The 19,563-nt window shown below is 59.6% G+C and overlaps 2 protein-coding genes across 11 annotated transcripts in view; both read right to left on the bottom strand.

Annotated features, from left to right (window-relative positions):
* Positions 1 to 19,563, bottom strand: part of LOC311182543 (olfactory receptor 7G3-like) — a gene marked incomplete at both ends in the record, with an annotated part of 735,701 nt that overhangs the window by 120,250 nt on the left and 595,888 nt on the right. The gene's annotated exons all lie outside the window — the stretch shown is intronic.
* PNPLA6 (patatin like domain 6, lysophospholipase) lies at positions 604 to 18,981 on the bottom strand (the record flags this gene model as incomplete). Of its 10 annotated transcripts, none has more annotated exons than XM_084251380.1 (33): positions 604 to 875; positions 989 to 1,098; positions 1,188 to 1,284; positions 1,485 to 1,601; positions 2,421 to 2,722; positions 4,388 to 4,504; positions 4,932 to 5,001; positions 5,079 to 5,195; positions 5,419 to 5,575; positions 5,745 to 5,863; positions 6,002 to 6,184; positions 6,342 to 6,510; positions 6,784 to 6,847; positions 7,042 to 7,203; positions 7,995 to 8,070; positions 8,316 to 8,429; positions 8,740 to 8,863; positions 8,939 to 9,070; positions 9,278 to 9,483; positions 12,959 to 13,036; positions 13,121 to 13,288; positions 13,392 to 13,501; positions 13,815 to 13,898; positions 14,221 to 14,377; positions 14,463 to 14,543; positions 14,924 to 15,052; positions 15,277 to 15,357; positions 15,634 to 15,793; positions 15,875 to 16,015; positions 18,030 to 18,127; positions 18,312 to 18,394; positions 18,550 to 18,763; positions 18,955 to 18,981. In XM_084251380.1, 33 exons carry the CDS (start codon positions 18,979 to 18,981, stop codon positions 801 to 803), a joined length of 4,122 nt encoding a protein of 1,373 aa, XP_084107506.1. In that variant the 3' UTR covers positions 604 to 800. The 10 variants fall into 10 exon arrangements, with proteins under 10 accessions (XP_084107506.1, XP_084107511.1, XP_084107512.1 ...); XM_084251385.1 differs by having other exon boundaries at positions 18,550 to 18,637; XM_084251386.1 differs by having other exon boundaries at positions 7,042 to 7,182; positions 18,550 to 18,637.

The raw sequence follows: 19,563 nt of genomic DNA, 5'->3' as shown, positions 1-19,563 counted from the left end.
GCGTGTACTGACAGCTTCCCCACTCCACGGGGAGGCGGCTGAGGCTGAGGCTAAGGGAGGGGTGAAGGCCACGGGGAAGGGAAAAGCTGGGGATTCACACCTGGCAGTTGGGCTCTAGTCTAAGCTCTTAATCAACATGCCAGGCCAGTGAGCAAGGGCCGCTGGGGACAGGGCTCAGCACAGAGTAGGGCAATTCATTCCGTGTGAACTCAGTTGAGCACACAGTGGGGCAATGCTAGGGAGCCCCTGAGAGTCAGGTCCTTAAGACCCTGCCTGTGTGTCAACTGGCTTCAGCAGTGCTGGCTAGATCCCAGGCACTCACACAGCACCTGTGCACAGTAGGGCACTCTGCCCCCAAGGGGCAGAGTCTATGGAAACCTAGCAGGGAAGAGGGGTGCTAGCACAGGCGCCAGCAGCATGTGATCCAGGCATATGCATGACATTCAGACTCCTCGGTCTGGATCCAGCACCTAGTAGGACTACAGGTGAATTGCAATAGCACTCACAGGGGAGGAGACTGGGCTTCCCTGACTTGAGGACCCATGCTGTTGCTTGGGTAAGCACCCCCCCCAATACAACATGAGGTCACTTTCAAGAGGGGAAGGTTTATTGGGGGCATCAAAGGTCATCATCAGTGCAGTGCTTTCCACCCCCATGGGGCGGGCAGTCCAGTGTGTGGGTCCTGGGACCAGGAGTCAAGGAGACCCAGGGAGGTACAGGCATAGCAGCAGGCAGAGGGGAGGTGAGCTGCCCCCACGGGGCCTACCCAGCCCGGCGATGGGCCACCCCTCCGGAGGTGCTCAGGCCTCGGTAGCTGAGCCGGGGGGGTCCTGGGGCAGGCAGCGCCGGTGCCGCAGAACCGACTTATCTTCCTCCTGTAAGGACAGGAGGGCACACACATTGGGGCACATATACAGGACACGTCACCCAGCACGTGTCAGGCATGTCACCCCTCCATCCCCTGGGGCCCCAGGCTGCCCACTCTCACCATCTCCGAGGCGGTGCTGGGGCTCGCACCCTCAGGGGAGCCCCCCTCGTCCCGTGAGCAGTCAGGGCCCGCGTCCTCCTCATACTCCGTCAGGCAGTCAGATTCCTCCCCTGTAATCGGAGTGGGAGCCAGTGAAGGGACATGAGGAGCCTAACACCTCCATCACGCCCCACCTCCCAGGGTGCCCTCGGCCCCTCACCATCGGCACAGCCGTCAGACACATAGCTTGTGGGTGGCTCAATTCGGGAAACAATCTCGGCCAAGTCGGTGAAGCCAGAGGTAGGGAAGGTGAGCACCTACAGGGCAGCACAGGCAGGGTCTGAGGGGTCTGGTCAGTGGAGTTTTGAGGGTTCAGAGGTCCCGGGGGAGAGCTCTATGGTCTAAGGGGCTTTGTGAAACCCAGAGAGGTCTGGATTCACCTGGGATTTGGGGTAGACTCGGAAGGGCTGGATGAACTCCTGTTAGAATCACCCCCCAGGGGAGGTCATGAGCTTACATCTGCGCGGCGGCTCTCATTAAGGTCGGCAGACCGCCGGTCAGTGAGCATCTTTTCAATGATGTCGCCCCGGGTCCAGCCGCCAAACACGGCCTTTCCATACTGGTAGCCCACATCCTGCAGGAAGCAAGGGGGCTGGGGCTATGCCTGCAATCCCCCAGATGTGCTGCACCTTGTCCTCTCTGCTTGTCCCCATTCTACCTGCCCCTTCTCTGGACCCTCAAAAGTCTGATCTCTGGGGGTGGCTAACATTTGAAACTAAACCTAGTCAGCCACATGTAGCACATTCACCCTAGATCTTTCATACTGTGTCCTTGCCAGACATTACCAATCAATCTTTTCACATTCTTTCCCAATCAGCCCCATGCAGCATGCCAGGTGCTAAATGTCATGAGATGGTGGTGTGCAAACTTAATTCAAGGTCTGCAAATATGCAGTGAACGCATGGACATCGCCATCTCTCATGCCCGTAACAGACATCACTAATCCATTACTGATGCTGTCCCAGTGAGGCTGAAAGGGCACCAGATGTTTTCAGTCAGGGCGCTGGGAGGCAGCTACTAATCAGTTTCAGTTGGAATGGATATGAATAGGGTCAGTGGTATGTGACACACACATTCCTCCATTGCTCTCCCAGACTTGCGGTCATCATTAATTGACCACAAATGCAGAAGCTATGTTAGGTAGAAATCTCTACACACAGCTTTAGGCAGTGCAGCTGACAAAAAACTCAATTCACACATAGCACATGCAAGCACAGACCCCTTGCCACACCCTTGCCCTTGCAGACGTCACTAGTGAATCGCTACTCTGCTTTCCACAGATTTCAGTTGGGAATGGAGCCCTGGAATCCTTCCCCTCGTGTTGCTCTGGGCTTTAAGTGGTAAAGTTTTGCAAGGTCACCACGCTGGCACCGTGCCACTCCCACCCGCTCACATAGATCTGGTCGAACTTCCCGAAGTCCATGGTCTTGAAGCAGTCAATGGGCGGGCGAAGGTACTCGCAGTAGGAACTAGACTTGACAACCTCCAGCTGCCGCACACAGGACACGTAGGCCAGGCGAGACTGGATCTCGGCCATGTCTGGAACCTTGATCTTGTCTGCCCAGGGGTTCAGCCGCTTCCACAGCAGCCACCAGCCAGACAGGCTGTCCCCATAGGTGCTGAGGTCTGTCTCATCCTGGCTCCCGACGTCGATGGCAATGACCGTCTTGGCACCCATGCTGCGAGCGATGTCCGCTGTGGGGCCAGGGGGTCAGCAGGCTGCTCTCCATCAGGGCCCAGGGCAGGGAAGTTCAACCCAGTCCCACAAACACCCTCATGCAAATGGTCATACAGAAAAACCCATGCAGACAACATGCTGGCATGCAAACGGCATGGAAATAGATGTCAATGAGGTTGGGGCGGGGCATGGAGGCTGCTGGAATTTTAGGTCTGGGGAACCAGACCTAAAACAGATGGAGGAGATGGAGAGAGAGGGGCAAAGTCCCTAGGAAAAGACACAAGGTCATGTGGAAGGGGACAGCGGTGTGGAAGGAGAGTGACATGTACAGTTATAAGGATCCCAGGGGCAAAGATGTATGCATCAGAGATAGGAAGACAGAGGTGAGAGATGCAGAGAGACCTGAGAGTGAAGACATCAGGAGCTTTGAATCTGGGTGGGGAGAGGGATGTGGGGTGGAGCGAGAGACAGCAAAGGGCAGGGACACAGGGAATTCAGGGAAGCCCTGGGCAGAGGTGAGGCTGGGGTGGTGGCCCCACGAGGACGTGGCGTGTCCATGGGTACATGGTCTGTGTGCCCCAGTGAGGCCCCTGAGGGGTGGGGACAGCCCCCAAAGACACAGTCCCCATAAAGGGTCACCTGTGCACTGCATGAGCATGTGCGTGTGTGTGGGGAAGGGGACACGTGCCCACATCTGTGCCCCTGCATGAGCCTGCATGCACCCCCATCACCTGCGTGCGCCTGTCTGTGTGTTTGTGAACACACCGACCTCTGGGTCTGCCTGCATCTCTGTCACACCGGGGCCTGCAAACTCATTTCAGTCCACGCATGCCTAGCTCAAGGCCAGCGTGTGTTTCCTGTAAGTGCCCACCATGCACGCCTGTGTTGCATGTGCCCCTGGAGCCCTGTGAGTGAATACACCTCTATGGAGCATCACAGGGAGGGGCCAACGGGCTTTCTGTAAAGGGCCACAAAGAAAATGATGTCTGCTTTGCGGGCCGTCCACCTCACCGCTTGGCCCTGCCACGTGCATAGAGGGCATAGGCCATGCAGGAACGTCTGGGCAGGCCATGTGCTGATAAAACTGTATTTGCAAAACCAGGCTGGGGTCTGATTTGGCCCATGGGGTGTAGTTGGCCCACTCCCAGCCTCTAACCCCACCAGTGTGTGAGTGTGAGAGTGTGTGTGTGTAACTAGCCTATGTGTACTTGTGCACACCTCACCCCACCGCTCATCTACATGGTTCCAGCCAGTGGGTGTGAAAGAAAACTGAACTGGGTCAGGCAGGCGCTCCCTTGTGTGTGAGGACAGGAGCACGCGTGTGAGGGGTGTGCAGGGCAAGCGTGGGCAGATGGGCACATGAGGGTCTGGCCTATCCTGCCGGTGCAGGCGTTCCCGGGTCTGACTAGGTACGGGGACCCCTCCCACCCGGAGAGCAACGGTGTGCCCGCCTGGAGGGGCTCCTGTCTACCCACATGCTGCGGCCGGGCACACATGTCAACATGTGTGCACTTGGGGCTGACACACACAGGCACACCAGCACGTATGCCTGTCTTGGGCACATGTGGCCTGCTAGGCAGTGTGCGTGTCTGCCCATGTGGGTCTCTGACCTCCCTCTGTCTCACCGACCCTCTGCCCGCGTGTCTGGTGCTGGCGGTGTGTGCGAGCGGGCAGCCACTTGCCTGGCAGGTTGTTGATGTAGCCGCCGTCCATGAGCAGGTGCCCGTCCTTGGGGTCGCACAGCGGGGGCAGGTAGCCCGAGAGCGTCATGCTGGCACGCACGTATCGCCACAGGGAGCCTGCCCAGCGGGACACACAGACACAGACACGCACAGACACGCTCAGGCACGCTCGGGGCCCGGCCAGCCTGGTGGGTTCGCTGACCTGGCACGTTGTTGACGTAGCACCCGTCCACCAGCAGGTGCCCGTCCTTGGGGTCGCAGAGCGGGGGCAGGTAGGGGCAGTAGGAGGCACTGGCCCGGACATAGCGCCACACGCAGCCTGCAGGGACGGCGTGAGGGGTGAGGTGCCTAGCGGGCCTCCTGGCTCCCGCCCTGAGGACAGACATACCTGGGGCCTCTGGGCATTAGTGGGTGATGGTTAGTGGTCAGCAATCAGGCCAGGGCAGATGGTCACGCGTGTTAATGTCCCTGGTGCTCGGCTGCCCCCTCCCACCTGTGCCCTCTCCCACTCGGTCAGTGGGCTGTGGGTCAGCGGGACACTTACCATCCTTGTGGACACGCATGGCTGAGGCAGTGATGTCTGTGGTCACATTGAAGTACGGCAGCCACAGGTCCTGCGGGAGGAGACTGAGGTGGGTTGGAGTGGGGATTCGTGGGGAGGGGCAGTGTGGACGTGGGGGGGGTGGCGCACCTCAATCTGCTTGTCCTGGAAGACACGGTGGATGCTGCGGTTGAAGGCGGAGCCCGTGAACATGGAGGTGACGGGGTAGGTGAGGTCCAGCACGGGCTCTAGCACCGAGGTCATACTCTAGGAGAAGGGGTCAGCTGGGGTCAGGCAGGAGCCACAGGGGTCACAGAGGGGCCACAAGTTGAGAGCGAGCAAGGAAAATTCAGCGATGCAGTGTGGTCTCTCAAGGTCATCGCCAGAGCTGCTGGCTGAGCTGGGGTTGGGCGCTGGGCCACAAGTCATAGAGGGGTCATGGGGGGCCCTGGGGGCACCCCACAGGGCCCAGGTATGGGGGAGCATGCACCTTGGCCCACTCCCGGGCCCGCTGCTTGGTGCGGCTGGCACTTCGCTCCTCGGCATACAGGGCCCCGATGAAGGAGCCGATGGATGTTCCGCCCACCAGGTCAACCGGGACGCCTGCCTCCTCCAATGCCTTCAGTACCCCGATGTGTGAGCAGCCCCTGCAGGGGGGAAGGGACCAGTGTTAGGCTGGGGCTCTCCTAGGCTCCGCCCCCAGGAGGTCCCCTTCACCCCACCCCCCAGTCAATGAACAGGGTACAGGCCTGCCCCGTTGGGAGTCTCACCCTCAGGCACCCCGACCCTCCTGGCCGAGCTGGCCCCACGGCTCACCTGGCCCCGCCGCCACCCAGCACCAGGGCGATGGTGTTTCCTGTGAGCACCCGCGCCAGGCGGGAGAAGTCGCTGTGCCTGTCGGCGCGCCTCGAGAACACCTTCTCGTAGAGCTCGTGCTGGACACGGGGAGGAGAGGGCCCGTGGGGTGGGGTGCAGGAGGCAGCATCTGAACCCCCAGCAGGGCCCCAGCACCACCCCCAGGGTCTCCAGGACCCACCCCTGGAAAGTACAAAGGGACCGGCCCCGCCGCTCACCAGCTTGGCGGGGCTGCGGCGTGAGAAGAGGCGGCGCGGGCAGCGCAGGTGCAGGTGCCCCGAGCACCAGCTGCGCATGTTCAGCCACTCGACCGTGCGCGTGGGGCCTGCGCCCTCCTCCCGGTGCAGCAGCACCAGCTGCTTGAGGGCACGGACCGCCGTGTTCTCCAGCATCTGCTCCAGCTGCGGGGAGCAGGGGGCGGACGTCACGACCGCTGGCCCCTTCCTCCCGCTCCCCCACCCCGCCAAGCCTGGGCCCTTGGTCACCTAGCCCAGGGCGAGGGCTCAAGTGAGCCGCACGGGAGCCCAGAGACCGGTGGGGCTGTGACGGTCTGCAGACCTGGCCGAGCGTGGGGTCCTGGTCACCCAGGCCCACGATGAGGATGCAGTCGGCCTGGCGCAGGCAGCGCACAGTCCAGGGGGTCAGAGACATGTCGGTCTGGTAGAGCACGATGCGGTGGGCGTCCTCCTGCTGCGCCAGCCACCCTGACAGCCGGAACTCCTGGATGCTGGCGGGGGTGCGGGGGTCAGCTCGGGCTGGCCTGGGCGCTCCCGCCCCCCAGAACCATGTGGCCCACTGCTGTGAGCACTCAGCTCGGACACCCAGGCCCCCACAACACATCTGTGCCCTCAAGGGATGCATTCTGGATTCGTCCCACTGTACCCCACTGACCAGACGGGAGGAAGCATGCCCCTTGGTTCACAGGCTGGACTCAAACCAGCCTGTGATATGAAAGACCCCCAGACGTCAAGCCGACCCCCCACCAGCCCCCAGCACACACCTGTCCAGCGCAGAGGCTCCTAGGCGGGCCCGGATGATGTCGCTGTTGAGGAGGAGGGTGGGGCCTGAGGATGGGCAGGGAGGTCAGGAAGCAAGTTCAACAGCGCTGGGGGCCTCTTCCATGAGAAAATACCCCTCTCTCCTCCCACAGCTGTTCCGCACCCCCGCTGGCCACCAGGCATCTCCACTCACGGCCTACGTCCACCACATGTGTCCCCCACAGGCCGGGGCTGTCACGCAGGCCCCTCCCCAGACTGACCGATTGCCTGCAACGCATGCTGCAGCTCCAGCGTGAACGCCACCATGGGCACCTCGGCGCACACGGGCAGGATGGCCACTGTCGCCAGGTTGCTGGCCGGATTGGTGAGCTCCGAGTGAGGGGGCATGCCTAGCCCCGAACCTGTGGACCCCAAAGGATGAGCTGTGCCAGGCAGGCCCAGTCTGCCATGTCCTACTCGCCCAAGGGGTTGGGGCTCAGTGCGTAGAACAAACTGGACGCTCAGTGGAAAATTCCTTTATAGCAGAGTCAACAGGCTCTCAGGGTCAGAGACCTTAACGCCCTGCTCCACAGCCGCCCCAGCTGTGGAGGGATGCCAGGTGGGTGTGAGCAAGCTTTCGTATGTGAGACTGGGTGGGGGGATATCTGGGGAAGACCCTGGGTCTGAGGAAGTTCTGGGGTGCAGGGCTGGTGGAGGGCAGGGCTGCTTAGACGCAGACCCACAGGCTTACATTGCAGTACACATCAGATTTGATGTCCCTGGGTGCCTGAGCTCACAGACACCGAGCCTCCCAGCATGCCCTGGGCCAGAGACCATGCCTCCCAGGAACCCCCTTCCCAACCAGTCCAGGGCACAAAACACCCGCCCATGAACTCCCTTCCCAGCATGCTCTGATCAGGACCCCTCTCCCAGTGTGGCAGGATGTGGAGTTCACGCCCACTGACCTGACTCCAGAACTAAGTCCCCCCAGGCCCCGTCCCTCAGCAGGACAGCCACGCTAGACTCCACCACCAAGCAGGTCCTGGTTTATGCCTTTGCTTCCCAGCATGCCCTGGAAGCTGGGTCTCATTTCTTGCTTCAAATTCCACCCAGAGCACAATTTACATGCTGGACTCCGTTTCCCAACATGTCCTGGATTCAGGGTTCCTCTTCCAGCACATTCCAGGCATTGGACTACATCCCCCAGCACTCCCTGGAGTCAACTGGCCCTCACCGGGGAAGGGTCCTTGCAGCTGCTGCAAATCCCCCAGGATTTTCTGGCTCAGCAGGTGGATGAGGCGAGTCACGACCTGGGGAATTGGAGGCAGGAGGTCCAGTGAGGCTGGAAGGGCAACTGTTTGACCCCCACCTTTCCCTCTACTGGGGCACCTGGACCCTCATTATCTGGGCCCCACACCAAGTGCCCACCTTCACCTGGCGACTCTGCCTCCTCCCTTGGAGCTCCACCTGTACTCAGGCCCCCACCCTCACACTGGTCCCTGGCCCCTCTGGTTCTACCCCCACCAGGAGTTCAGCCCACACCATGTGGAGGCACCTGTGGGTAGCGGCGCTTGATGTGGCCCAGGGTGCCCTCGGGGAGCTTGGCCAGCTCTGTGTCGCGCACTGCATGCACTGTGGTAGCACGTGACTGCCGCGTGAGCGCCTCCACCTAGGGGCGGCGTGCGTGACCAGGGCTGCTTGGGTCAGGGGAGGGGAGAGGAAGACGGCGAGGTGCAGAGGTACTGCCTCTATACCCAGAGAGTTCCCCAAAATGGGGTCGGGGAAACAATTCTGGGTGGAGGGTGAGGACAGGGATCCATGCTGGGCAGAAGCCCCCCCCCTTTTGATGGAGAAAGATCTGAGGGCCAAGTCAGAGCAGATTCCCCACCCCTAGGAGACTGCCCTTTGTGCTCCGCACCCCCAGGGAAGGAGGGAAAAGCAGACTGGGAGAGGGCCGAGGACAGTGGGTGGGGGCTCACCACGCCCACGAGGTCCCCACGGCCATACTCCCCCACCAGCTCCTTCTTGCCACTGCCCCGCTGGATGACGCTGCGCAGTCGCCCATTGAGCACGATGTAGGTACAGTCCGAGCGGTCACCCTGCCTGGGGGAGGAGGAAGGTGAGCGGCTGGGCCTGCTGCGGCAGGGCCTGAGCCTCGGGCGGGAGTGGAGGCCACACCTGTAAAGCGCACGGCCCGCTTCCACTGCTGTCCAGTCGATGGCAAAGTCCATCTGGCGCACAAAGGACGACATCCTCGCGGCCACGGTGTGCGCGGCGCTCAGCACCACGCTGGGCTGTGCACGCATGATCCTGCAGGCAAGGGCGGGTGTGCGTGGGCCGGGGCACCCTGGAAAGCCCTCAGGAAGGGGAGAGGGAGGCCTGAAGGTGGGGGGGGAGGGCTCGAATCTGCCCTGGAAAGGCAGTGGACATCCAGAGGGGTGCCCTCTCCAGGGGCTAAATGGAGCTGGGCCAGGGAGTTCCAAGTTCTACCCATCCTGACATAGAGCCCGGTCATACTCATAGAAGTCGGACTTGGAGATCCGTAGGAAGGTGCAGTCGCGCTGGGCACGCAGCGTGAAGATGAGGGGCTCGCCCGTGAGCACCGCTAGCTGCCCCACGAGCTCCCCTGGCTGGGCCACGAACAGGCACACGTCCTCTGCCTTGTCAATCATGCGCTGGTAGACGTGCAGGCAGCCCCAGAGCACGAAGTGCAGGCTAACGTCCTGCGGGCAGGGGCAGGGGCGGGCACGGGGTGACTCTCCCTCCCCAGGTCGGGTCAACGCACTCCAGAGGAAAGGCGAGGGAAGGAAAGGTTGATGAGAAAGCAGGCTTTGGTGAGCTCTGAGTGGACAGCATGGATTTATTTATATTCCAATTTGGCAGCCAGGGTAGACACCACGAATGGATCACCGAGCTCAGCCCAGATCCAGGTGTGCAATTCCTTCTCGGCACAGCCAGCAAGAGGCTGGGAGGCCTGGCCTCACAGGGCCCAGCGGAGCGGAAGTCCCCCTTGCTGGGGCTGGGAGAATGGACAGCCACGAGTGAGAGAATAAAGTTGGATCTTTACCTTTAGTCATGTCAAAATGCATCAGTTCATAAATTTAAGAGCTAACACTATAAAATTTTTAGAAGAAAATACACGGGTCAATCTTTGTGACCTTGAATTTGACACAGATATGCAAATATTCACAGATATGCCAATGCAACAAGCAACAAAATAAAAAACAGATAAACTGAACTTGATCAAAACTTAAAAACTGCACATTGAAGGACAACCCAGAGCCCGGGAGAAAACACTTGCAGATCATATACTGATAGGACTGGTGTAGCCACAACAGATAAAGTATCTGAACTCAGGAATAAAAACACAGCCCAATTTTTTCAATGGGCAAAAGCTCTGAGGACACTTCTGATGGCCAACCGCCAAGACCCATGATGCTCAAAATCCTGAATCATTAGGAAAATGCAAATGAAAACCACAACGAGATACCATATCCTACCCACCAGGATGGCAAGAATCAACAACTGCTAGAGAGGATGTGAGGAAATGAGACTCCTTGCACACGGCTGATGGGAGTGTAAAGTGGTGCAGCCACTTGGAAAACAGCCTGGCCAAAGCTAAAAACAGTCTTCAAAGAGTCAGAGAGAAAGCGAGCTGCCACGTGTCCTGACAATTCAACTCCCAGGGACACGCCCGACAGAAGTGACCGGGCACGTAGCTGCCTATACACGTGGGCTCATGGGTCCACACGCATTCATACTGTTCACAGCGGCAGTGGGAGCCGCAGCCAAAGGGCGGAAGCACCCAAGGGTCCACCACAGGTGAATGAACATGAACAGCATGGCCTGTCCACACGCTAGCATATGCCCCAGCTGCACGGGGGTGAGGCGCTGACACTGCAACGTAGGTGACCCCTGACAGCATTACGGTTAGTGAAAGTCCAACACAGCAGGTCACAGGCTGTTCTCTTCACATCAAATGTCCAGAGCCAGCTGGTTAGTAGTTGCTTAGGGCTAGAGGGGGACATGAGTTAGGAGGCTGATAGCCAAAGGAGTGGGGTTTCTTTCAAGTGAAGATGAAAGGTTTTAAAATTGACAGTAGTGGGCCTCCCTGGTGGTGCAGCAGTTAAGCGCTGGGTTGCGAAGCTGCCCGCAGCCTCTGCGGCGCCGGTTCGATCCCCAGCTGCTCCCCGGCCACCAGAGGAGGGTCCCACATGGCGCGCAGACCTCTCCTGCCGCCCGCTGCTCCCCTCAGCAGTGTCCTCAGTCCTTCTGCCTGCTCTGCTCCCCGCTCTGGCTCTGGTGAATCCTCTCACCCTCCCGCGCTTCTGACTATACCCAGTGCTTGTATAAACAAAACAAACAAACAAACAAATAAATAAATAAATAAAAACATGCCTCTATAAAAAAAATAATAATAAAAAAAAGTTTAATAAATAAATAAATAAATAAAATTGACAGTAGTGATGGTTGCACAACTCTGACTATAATAAAAACCAGTGAGTTGTACTCTTTAAATGGGGCACGCAGGCCATCCCTGGTGGCGTAAGGGGTTAAGTCTCAGAGCTATCAAGCTATCTGCAGCCACTGCGGCATAAGTTTGACCCCTGGCCAGGGAGCTACCCACATGGCGCAGCAGACTTCTCCTGATTTGCCCACTGCTTCCCTCAGCAGTGGATTTTAGTAGATCACCTGTTCTGCTCCCCACTCTGTCACTGGTGAATCCTCCCACTCCTGCACCTCTGGCCTGCACCCCAGCTCTTGTATGCATAAATAAAAATTCTGAAAAAAATAAATGGGGCACATAGTATGTGAATCATATCTGGATAAACTATTATAAAAAAATTCCCCTTTGCCCCCATTCTCTATGTCCATTCCAGTCCTGATGACTTCCTTTGGCTTCCCACCACAGGATATTTGCATGAGCTGCTCCTGCTGCCTTTGTACCCAATTACTCCACCCCACTCTCCCTCTTTAGCTGGAGGTCACTTTCTCCAAGGCGCTGCCTTACCTAAGTCAGACTCAGCAGAGCAGAGAACAGCCCTCCCCAAGCAGACGCCTCCCTGTTCTACCTCTTTCTAAACCAGGAACTGAAACTGCAGACGGAAGGAAAGGTTCCTTCCTCAACCACCACACCGAGCCTCTTGGCACGCAACAAAGCCTCAGTGAGGCCAGAACACAACTGGGAGCCCTGGGAGAGGCACCTCCCAGGAGACAGAAAGTCATACTGGAAGCTTCTAAGAAATTCCAACTCTTTGGGGCGTGAATGGAGTTAGTGAAACCAGGCTGCCATTTGTCATCAGATCGGGAGGCCTGTTTCTTCACTGCAGGACTCGTCAGAGCCCTGCACACACTGGCAATGTGCACCGCAAGCTCCCAAGGAGGACAGAACAGCCGGTACTCCCCAGACTCATTTGACCACGGATCCCTGCCTTGTGATTTGTATCCCATGAAACACACTTTGGAAAATGCTTGTGTAAAGTGGGGTTTCTAGGCCTCGGCGTTGCTGACATGTGTGCCACCAGGAGGCCCTGAGCCCCAGCGTCTAGAGTTGGATCAGAGCTCTGGGTCTGGATTCCAGTTTGTACACATTATTGCCTGCCCAGCAGGGTCCAGGACCAGAGGCAGCCAAGCTTCAGAGTATACTGTGAAACTGAAAGGGCAAGAAATCGAGGTCATGGGAAAGGTCAGGGTGGGTGAGAAATCCAGGGGCTGGGGTTCCAGGGTAAAAGACTCAGGGGTTAGGGGTAAAATGTTGATAAGGAAAAAGGTCCAGAATACATGGGGTGGGACTCAGAACATGAGAGTCAGAGTTAGAAATCACAGACTGAAGGGCCTCCCTGGTGGTGCAGGGGTTAAGTCTCAGAGCTATCAAGCTATCTGCAGCCACTGCAGCACAACTTCGATCCTCGGCCAGGGAGCTATCCATATGGCGCAGCAGACCTCTCCTGTCTCCCCGCTGCTCCCCTCAGCAGTAGATCTGCCCCACTCTGTCTCTGGTGAATCCTCTCACACACACCCCACCTCTGGCCTGTACCCCAGTTCTTGTATGCATAAATAGATAAATCTTTTTTTTTTTTTAAAAGAAATCATTGACTGAGAGGTCCACACATATGACCGAATGGCAAGGGTCAGCAGTTAGAGGGAGAGAGACCGCGGATCAGAGGTGCGTGGCCTAAAGTCAGAGGTCAGCCTTACCTGGTCTCCCTGGCGGGCAATGATGGTGCCCGCTTTGGCATGATGCAGCAACACTCGGCTGTTCAAGAGGGAGGGGTCCTGAGGAGGAAGGAGGAGTGAGGCCAACCTGCTGGGCACCCCCCACCTCTCTCCCCACCTTGCTCCCCCTTGGCCAGCACCCACCTCAATCTGCATCAGCTTGGCCAGCTCCCGCTTCGCCGCCTCAAAGATGGTGCTTGTCTGGCGGCCCTGGTAGGGCCCAAAGGGGCAGCCGCCGGTGGCGGACTCGTCCTCACAGTAGCTGTACTCGCAGGCACCGGCTGGCTGCTCCCGGGGCTCCTGAGTGGGGGTCTGACGGGGCAGGGCCAGTGACCTCCTGGCTCCCTCCTCCCGGAATGCCACCACTGGCCAACCACTGGGAGGGAAGTGGGGTGGGGAGAGGGCTGGGCCTTACCCTAGCGGGGGCTGCCTGGGGGCCCCCTGAGGCCTCTTCCTGTAGTGACACAGAGATCCGACCTCGCTCATAGGCCATGTCAAAGTCTGAGCGCGGGCCGCCCTGCAAACCTGCGGCGGAGGGGGGTGGGGGGGACATGAACAAGAAGCATAAGCGTATAAGAGTAACCGCAGCTGCAACCTACACAACCACAAGCTACATCCAGATGCCACGTCCACGCAGGCACCGCTGATCACCACACCCCTCAGCATCCTGACCCTGGTGGGAAGGCAGCACCTCACGCACTCCCACGGAAGTCTAGAAGGCGCTGTGTGCCCGTTTTGTCCATAAGAAAGGAAGGCCTGGCGGGCTTGCATCCAAACCTAATCCCTTGCCCCAAACCAGAAGCTCGATGGCCCCCCACCCCTCCCCAGCGCCTCAAACCTGAGATGTCTACTGGCATCGAGATGCAGCGACTTAGCAGGGGCGCGGAGGGGGCTTCCAGGGAGGTGGGCTTCACCGGGTCCCCTGGGGGAGACGTGTGTTCAGGCTCTTGCCCTCAGAGCCACCTGGTCCAGAACTAGGACTTAGGGGCGGGAAATTGGGAGGGGCCTGGGAGGGGTCCCCCCAGAGCCCTTGGTAGGGCTAGAAAGTGATGCCAATGGGTACATGGGGCTGAGGCCATGGGGGCCAGACAGAGTCAGAGCAGGAACCCAGCGAAGGGGCAGCTGGGAAGGCAGGCAGTCGTTTCTGAGGAACTGAGCAAGGGGCTGGGCAGTCGCTGGGCTTCTGGGAGACGGGGCTGGGCCAGCCTCTGGTGCCAGGGACCAGGCAGGGATCACCTCAGTACCTGCAGGCCCAGGCAGCGGGGTGGGGTCAGGTGGCCTGCCAGGGGCCTCCCTCGGCTCCTCCGTAGCTGAAGTGGTGACCATACGCTTGGAGCCACGCACAGGGCTGGTCCGGGCTTGCAGGCCGGGGCTGGGGAAGAGGCGCAGGGGCTGGATCTCCTGGGGGCAGACAGCAGCCTTGTGGCATGTACTGAGAGGCGAGAGCCGCTGCCATCCCCCTCCCTGTCCTCTCCGCAGGACTCACGTGGCTGAAGAGCTCGTTAGTCAGACCCAGGTAGTTGTGAAGAGCCAGGAAAGTGACCCGCTGCAGCCTCACCATGATGATCTGCAGGGGCCGCGGGGCGTGACCCAGAGGGGGTGGTCAAGAGGGGCAGGCCAGAGGCTGGGGGTGGCCCCAGGAGAAAGCTGGGACCAAGCATTGAGAGAATGGGTCTTGCAAGAGCAAAGCAGGTGGCAGCACCAAGGCCAAGGCCAAGGTCGAGGTGGGAGAATGGGGGGCAAGGGCGACTGGGTGGGTCTTGAGAGGGAAAACACAATCAGGCTGAATGCCTGGCGTGAGGACCCACCCCCAGGCGGTTGATGGGAGGGTAGGGCAGGGAGGACTGGCTGCTCAGGGCTGATAAGCACAGCTTGAGCGCCTGCTGGTTGCGGGTCCCAGCCCACAGGTGCCTGGGTGGGCAGGGAGGGTGGAGGGAGGCCACCGACCTGCACCACCCGCACCAGGCTCTCCGGGTACTTGGTGAAGACAGCAGAGAAGGCCTCCACTGGCAGCCGCAGCACAGTAGAGTCGCGGGCCGCCCTGGCAGACACGGTCCGCTGGGGGTGCTGGTGACCCTGGGTCAAGGGTGGGGGTATAAAAGCATCAAGATCAAGGGCTCTGAGTCTCCTCACTACTCTCTGACCCTTCGGGACACCGGGGCCTTAAGGGAGCAACGTCAGCATCAGGGCCCTATCACAGACCGGAGTCCCAGGCCACTCTCCAAACACGCCCACTGGTGGTGTCCTGCCGCCCCGGCCCCTGCATCCCCTCTGCCCCCCCCCCCGCCCCCGTCACTCACTGTGATGACATCCAGGATGCTCAGAAGGCTGTTGACGCTGTCCCCAGGAACCACCTCCTTCACCACACACTCCTTTCCATCCTGAGACAGGCGGCTGCTGAGCGGGGCTGTCCCACCCCCGCAGTGACCAGCCAGCCCAGCCCCTGAACCCCTCGGAACTTCCAGCCAGCACCCCTTGGCTGGCCGTCACTAACTGTAACCACGCCCCACACCCTAGGGCGTCCCTTCCTGACTCCTGCCCACATCTCAAAACCCCACCAACCCTACAACCAACAGCCACGTCTGCCCATGGCCATGGCCCCCTGCCCCTCCTCACTGCCCGGCTCCCTGGGGTGCCCCTGAGGGGTGGCCACTTACAGGGCCTGGCAGACAGAGCTCTAGCAGTCCATCCTGCACCACGTAGATGCTGGCATCCGGCTGGCCTGGCCGGAAGACATAGTCGCCCTGGCTGAGTCGCTGGAAGACCATGTGCCGGCAGAGTTCTAGAAAGAGCGGCTTCTCGAAGTGGCCCAAAACCCTGTTGGGCGGGAGCAGGGATGCAGGTCAGCTTAGCCCTAGCTCTGAGCCCCACACTCCACCCCCAACGCCGGGCACTGACCGGACGTTCTTGAGCATGTAGAGCACCTCGGAGGGCAGGTGGGAGTTGGCCAGGTCGCCCTCCGTCAGGTCAGCCTCCAGCACCGAGGGCGGGGGCTCCTTCCGCTGCAGTGTGGGGGCCTCTTTCTGGATGCGCAGAATCCTGGCGGGGAGGGGGAGATGTGGGGTAGGGACAGGCAGAAGGCCCAGACAGCCATGAGACCCCTCACAGCTCTTCCCTCACATTACATAGAGCAGGCACCTGCCCACCCAAGTCAGCCCCCACTTGTTTTTGTAAATAAAATTTTAGCGGTACGTAGCCCTCTTCACCTGTTTGGGTATTGTCGTTCATGCCACATCGGAATCGAGCAGTTGCAAGAGTTTCATGGTGCCTTCAATGCCTATGATATTTACTAAGTGGCCATTTACAGAAAAAGTTTGCTGACCGCTGATGTGAAACCCTGAGATCCCTCCTCCACCAGTCACAGGCCGTCTGAGATGAATCTCAGCCCTGGCACAGCTGCCACGTCATGGGCAGACCCCTGAATAGCATCTCTATATCATGGACCCCTGAGAGTCTCTCCAGTTGTGAGGAAGCTTCACTCAACTGGCAGACCTCTGGGGCAGCTTCTGTTGCACGAGGACACCCAGACACAGACTCTTGGCTCTTTGTAAAGAATCCTGAGACTGCGCAGGTTACAGAGAGGACTGAGGTGGCCCCCGTGACAGTCACAGGTCCTTTGACAGCCCTTACTACATACGGAGACCCTAGATATCGCCCCGCTGCTGACCGGGGTCAGCACTGCCCTGCATGTCATGGTGACGACTGAGATGATCCCTCCAGTGGTCACGAGACTCCTGAGCTGGTCTCCACGTGAGCAGACCCCTAAGTTAAACTCCATGATACAGAGGAATCCAGGTACAACCCCTCTTCTGATCAGGGAGGCGCAACTATGTCCTCTGCAGGCTACACAGAACTGAGACATCACTCTGATGACCATGAAGACATCAGCGGAGCTCAAGGTGTGCAGGCACTTAGACAGCCCCCATGATGTGGGGAGGCTTGAAATACCCCCTGCAACTGATCACAGAGAATCCAGAGACAGCCGTGGCCCCAGTCACAGAAAGCCCACGACAGCAGTATGGGATGACCCTTTGGTGTAAAGAAACCCTTGAAACAGATTTTCAAGTAGGCCCTCTGACGAGTCCCCAACTTACAAAGCTCCCTGGACAGCCTTTCTCAGATACCAGAGATTGCCCTAGCTGATGATGAACCTTGAGCCATCCTTCCTATGTTGCTAGTGCAAGAAGCTTACAGTGACTATTTTTATTAAAGATTTATTTATTTACGCATACAAGAACTGGGGTACAGCCCAGAGGTGTGGGGGCGAGAGAATTCATCAGAGACAGAGTGAGAAACAGAACAGGTGGATTGATTGAAATACACAAGCTTGCAGTAACTTCTAGGGAACAGAATCCCCTGAGCAGGACCTTCCTGGTGGCACAGGGGTTAAAGTCTCAGCACTATCGCCAGCCCCTAAGCGGACCCACATGGCACAGCAGACCTCTCCTGTCTCCCTGCTGCTCCCCTCAGCAGTGTTTTTCAGTAGATCTGCCTGTTCTGTTCCTCACTCTCTCAGGTGACTCCTCTTACCCCCTGTACCTCTGGCCTGCACCCCAGCTCTTGTATGCATAAATAAATAAATCTTTAAAAAAAAATCCCCTGAGGAGCCTCCCTAGTGTGGGAACAACTCCCTGGTAGGTGGCACAGAGAGGTGCTTTCTGATGTAGAGATTGGTGATGTAACTTCAGGAGAACAGAAACCAGAGATAGCTCCTCCAGCAGGTCAGACACACCCACACTGAGGGGATGTGAGGGGAACCCATGAAATGGCCCATGTGGACACTCCAAGTGGAGGCCCCTAAATACAGGATAAGGTATCTAAGATACCGATGAGTCCAAAGAGCTCAGTCACCCTGTAGCAGGGAGCTACTGAGCTAGCCCCATGAGACAGAGATCCCAGACACTGCCTGTCTGGTGCTGGAGAGCTCTGAGTAAGCTCCCAAGACAGTTCAAAGGGTTCAAAGCACCTTTGGACACACACTTTGGTGTGGGCTGATCCCTCAGAAGGCCCCAGACATAGCCCCCAGCACCAGGGACACTCAGCACAGCCTTACTTTTTGGCAATGTTGAGCATCTTAAGTTTCTTCTTCATGCGTGGCCGGGAAGTGGTGGAGACGGAGCTGTCCACCAGGGAGGAAGTGGACTGTGATACCTGGGGGGATCAAAGGTGGGGGGCTGGGCTGGTAAATCGGTCAACGGGTTTAGCTTCTAGGGAAGGCTGGGGCATTCCCAGAGGTCCTTAAAAGAGGAGGGCGGGCTCGGTAAGAGGTGTAACTAGGGAGAGGGCAGGGCTTCTGTGTGGTCAGCGGGCACCCCCGGGGGGCCCCTGCACTCACCTTCCGCATAATCTTCCGGCCATAGAAAAGCACTTTGTCTCTCTTCCGGAATCGGTACCGCGGGCCGTCCGGGGCTGGGGTTTCTGGGGTAAGTGGGGACAGGAACGCTCAAGGCTCTGAACAGGCTCCACACGGCCCGCGGCGTGCAGATTCCAGCAAATGCCATCTCTGCGGCTCAGGGAGCCCGGCATTTCAGCTCCCCACCCCGCGGCCTCCCAGGGGGCCCCCGGGTCCTCACTCGGCACTCGCAGCCTCCGCACCAGCAGGAGGATGAGCACAGCCGTGACCAGGATCGCCACTCCGGCCCCGATCATCACGCCCAGCACCTGCGGGACGAACGGCACTGGTTGCACGTCGCATACTCGCCCCGCCGAGCCCTCCGGAGCCCCGTCGCACTCCGCCACCTCCGCCCCCGAGGAGGTCTCAGCCAGCTCGGGCCTCGACGTCCCCATCTGCAGGATGGGCCAGCGCGGCGCCCTCCCCGGGGGCGCAGCACTTCCCCGCGGCCCCGCTGTCCGCGGTGCACGCCGGGAAACGTAGTTCGGCCTGAACTGACGTAGCCAGGTCTCGCGGGACGCGATGCTGCGCGCCGAGCACGTCGGGAGTTGTAGTCCCCGCGGCGCCGCACCAGCCCAACCCTTACCATTCCGGTTTGCAGCGGGGCCTCCATCACTTCGGGCTGGGCGGCGGCTTGGTAGTCCGGAGTCCTGAGGAATTTGAAGCAGGAGGAACCGGTGCAGGTCGTCACTCCGGACCCGCCCCTTCCCTGTAGCCAGCCGCTCCCCCTTAGCCCAAGCCCTGCCCACTTCGCACCCGCCGCCTGGACGGCCCTTCAGGGGCCCGGGGTGCAGCTAGAGTCGCCGCGCGCAGATGGGTGGGGCAAGCTGACCTCGGGGTTCGGGATAGGCGTGCGGCGTGCCCCAGCCTGCCTCCCTTCACCTACTCATCGGGCGGCCTGACGCCCCACCAGTGCGGCCTCACCCTAGGGCCGAAGGGCGGCCGGCCGGGCACCGCTGTCAGTAGCCAGCGCTCGAGTCCCCGGAGGACACTGCTCCCTCCCACCGGTGGCCCCTTCTCCGGCCTCTGCCTGGCGGGATTGATCAGTCCTGACCCACCGACCCCTCGGCCGCAGTCCCTTGCAACGCACGCCCCCCGCCCCGCGACCACTGGGGGCCCCAGGGACACAGGGCCCCGAAAGCCACGGGGGCCGGGAGACGCCTGGCTGCCGCCCAAAACCTGCGCCGGGGACACC

This window comes from Talpa europaea (assembly GCF_964194135.1).
Source record: "Talpa europaea genome assembly, chromosome: 12".
In the NCBI taxonomy this organism is placed as follows: Eukaryota; Metazoa; Chordata; class Mammalia; order Eulipotyphla; family Talpidae; genus Talpa; species Talpa europaea.
This window is presented reverse-complemented; position numbering and strand designations above follow the sequence as displayed.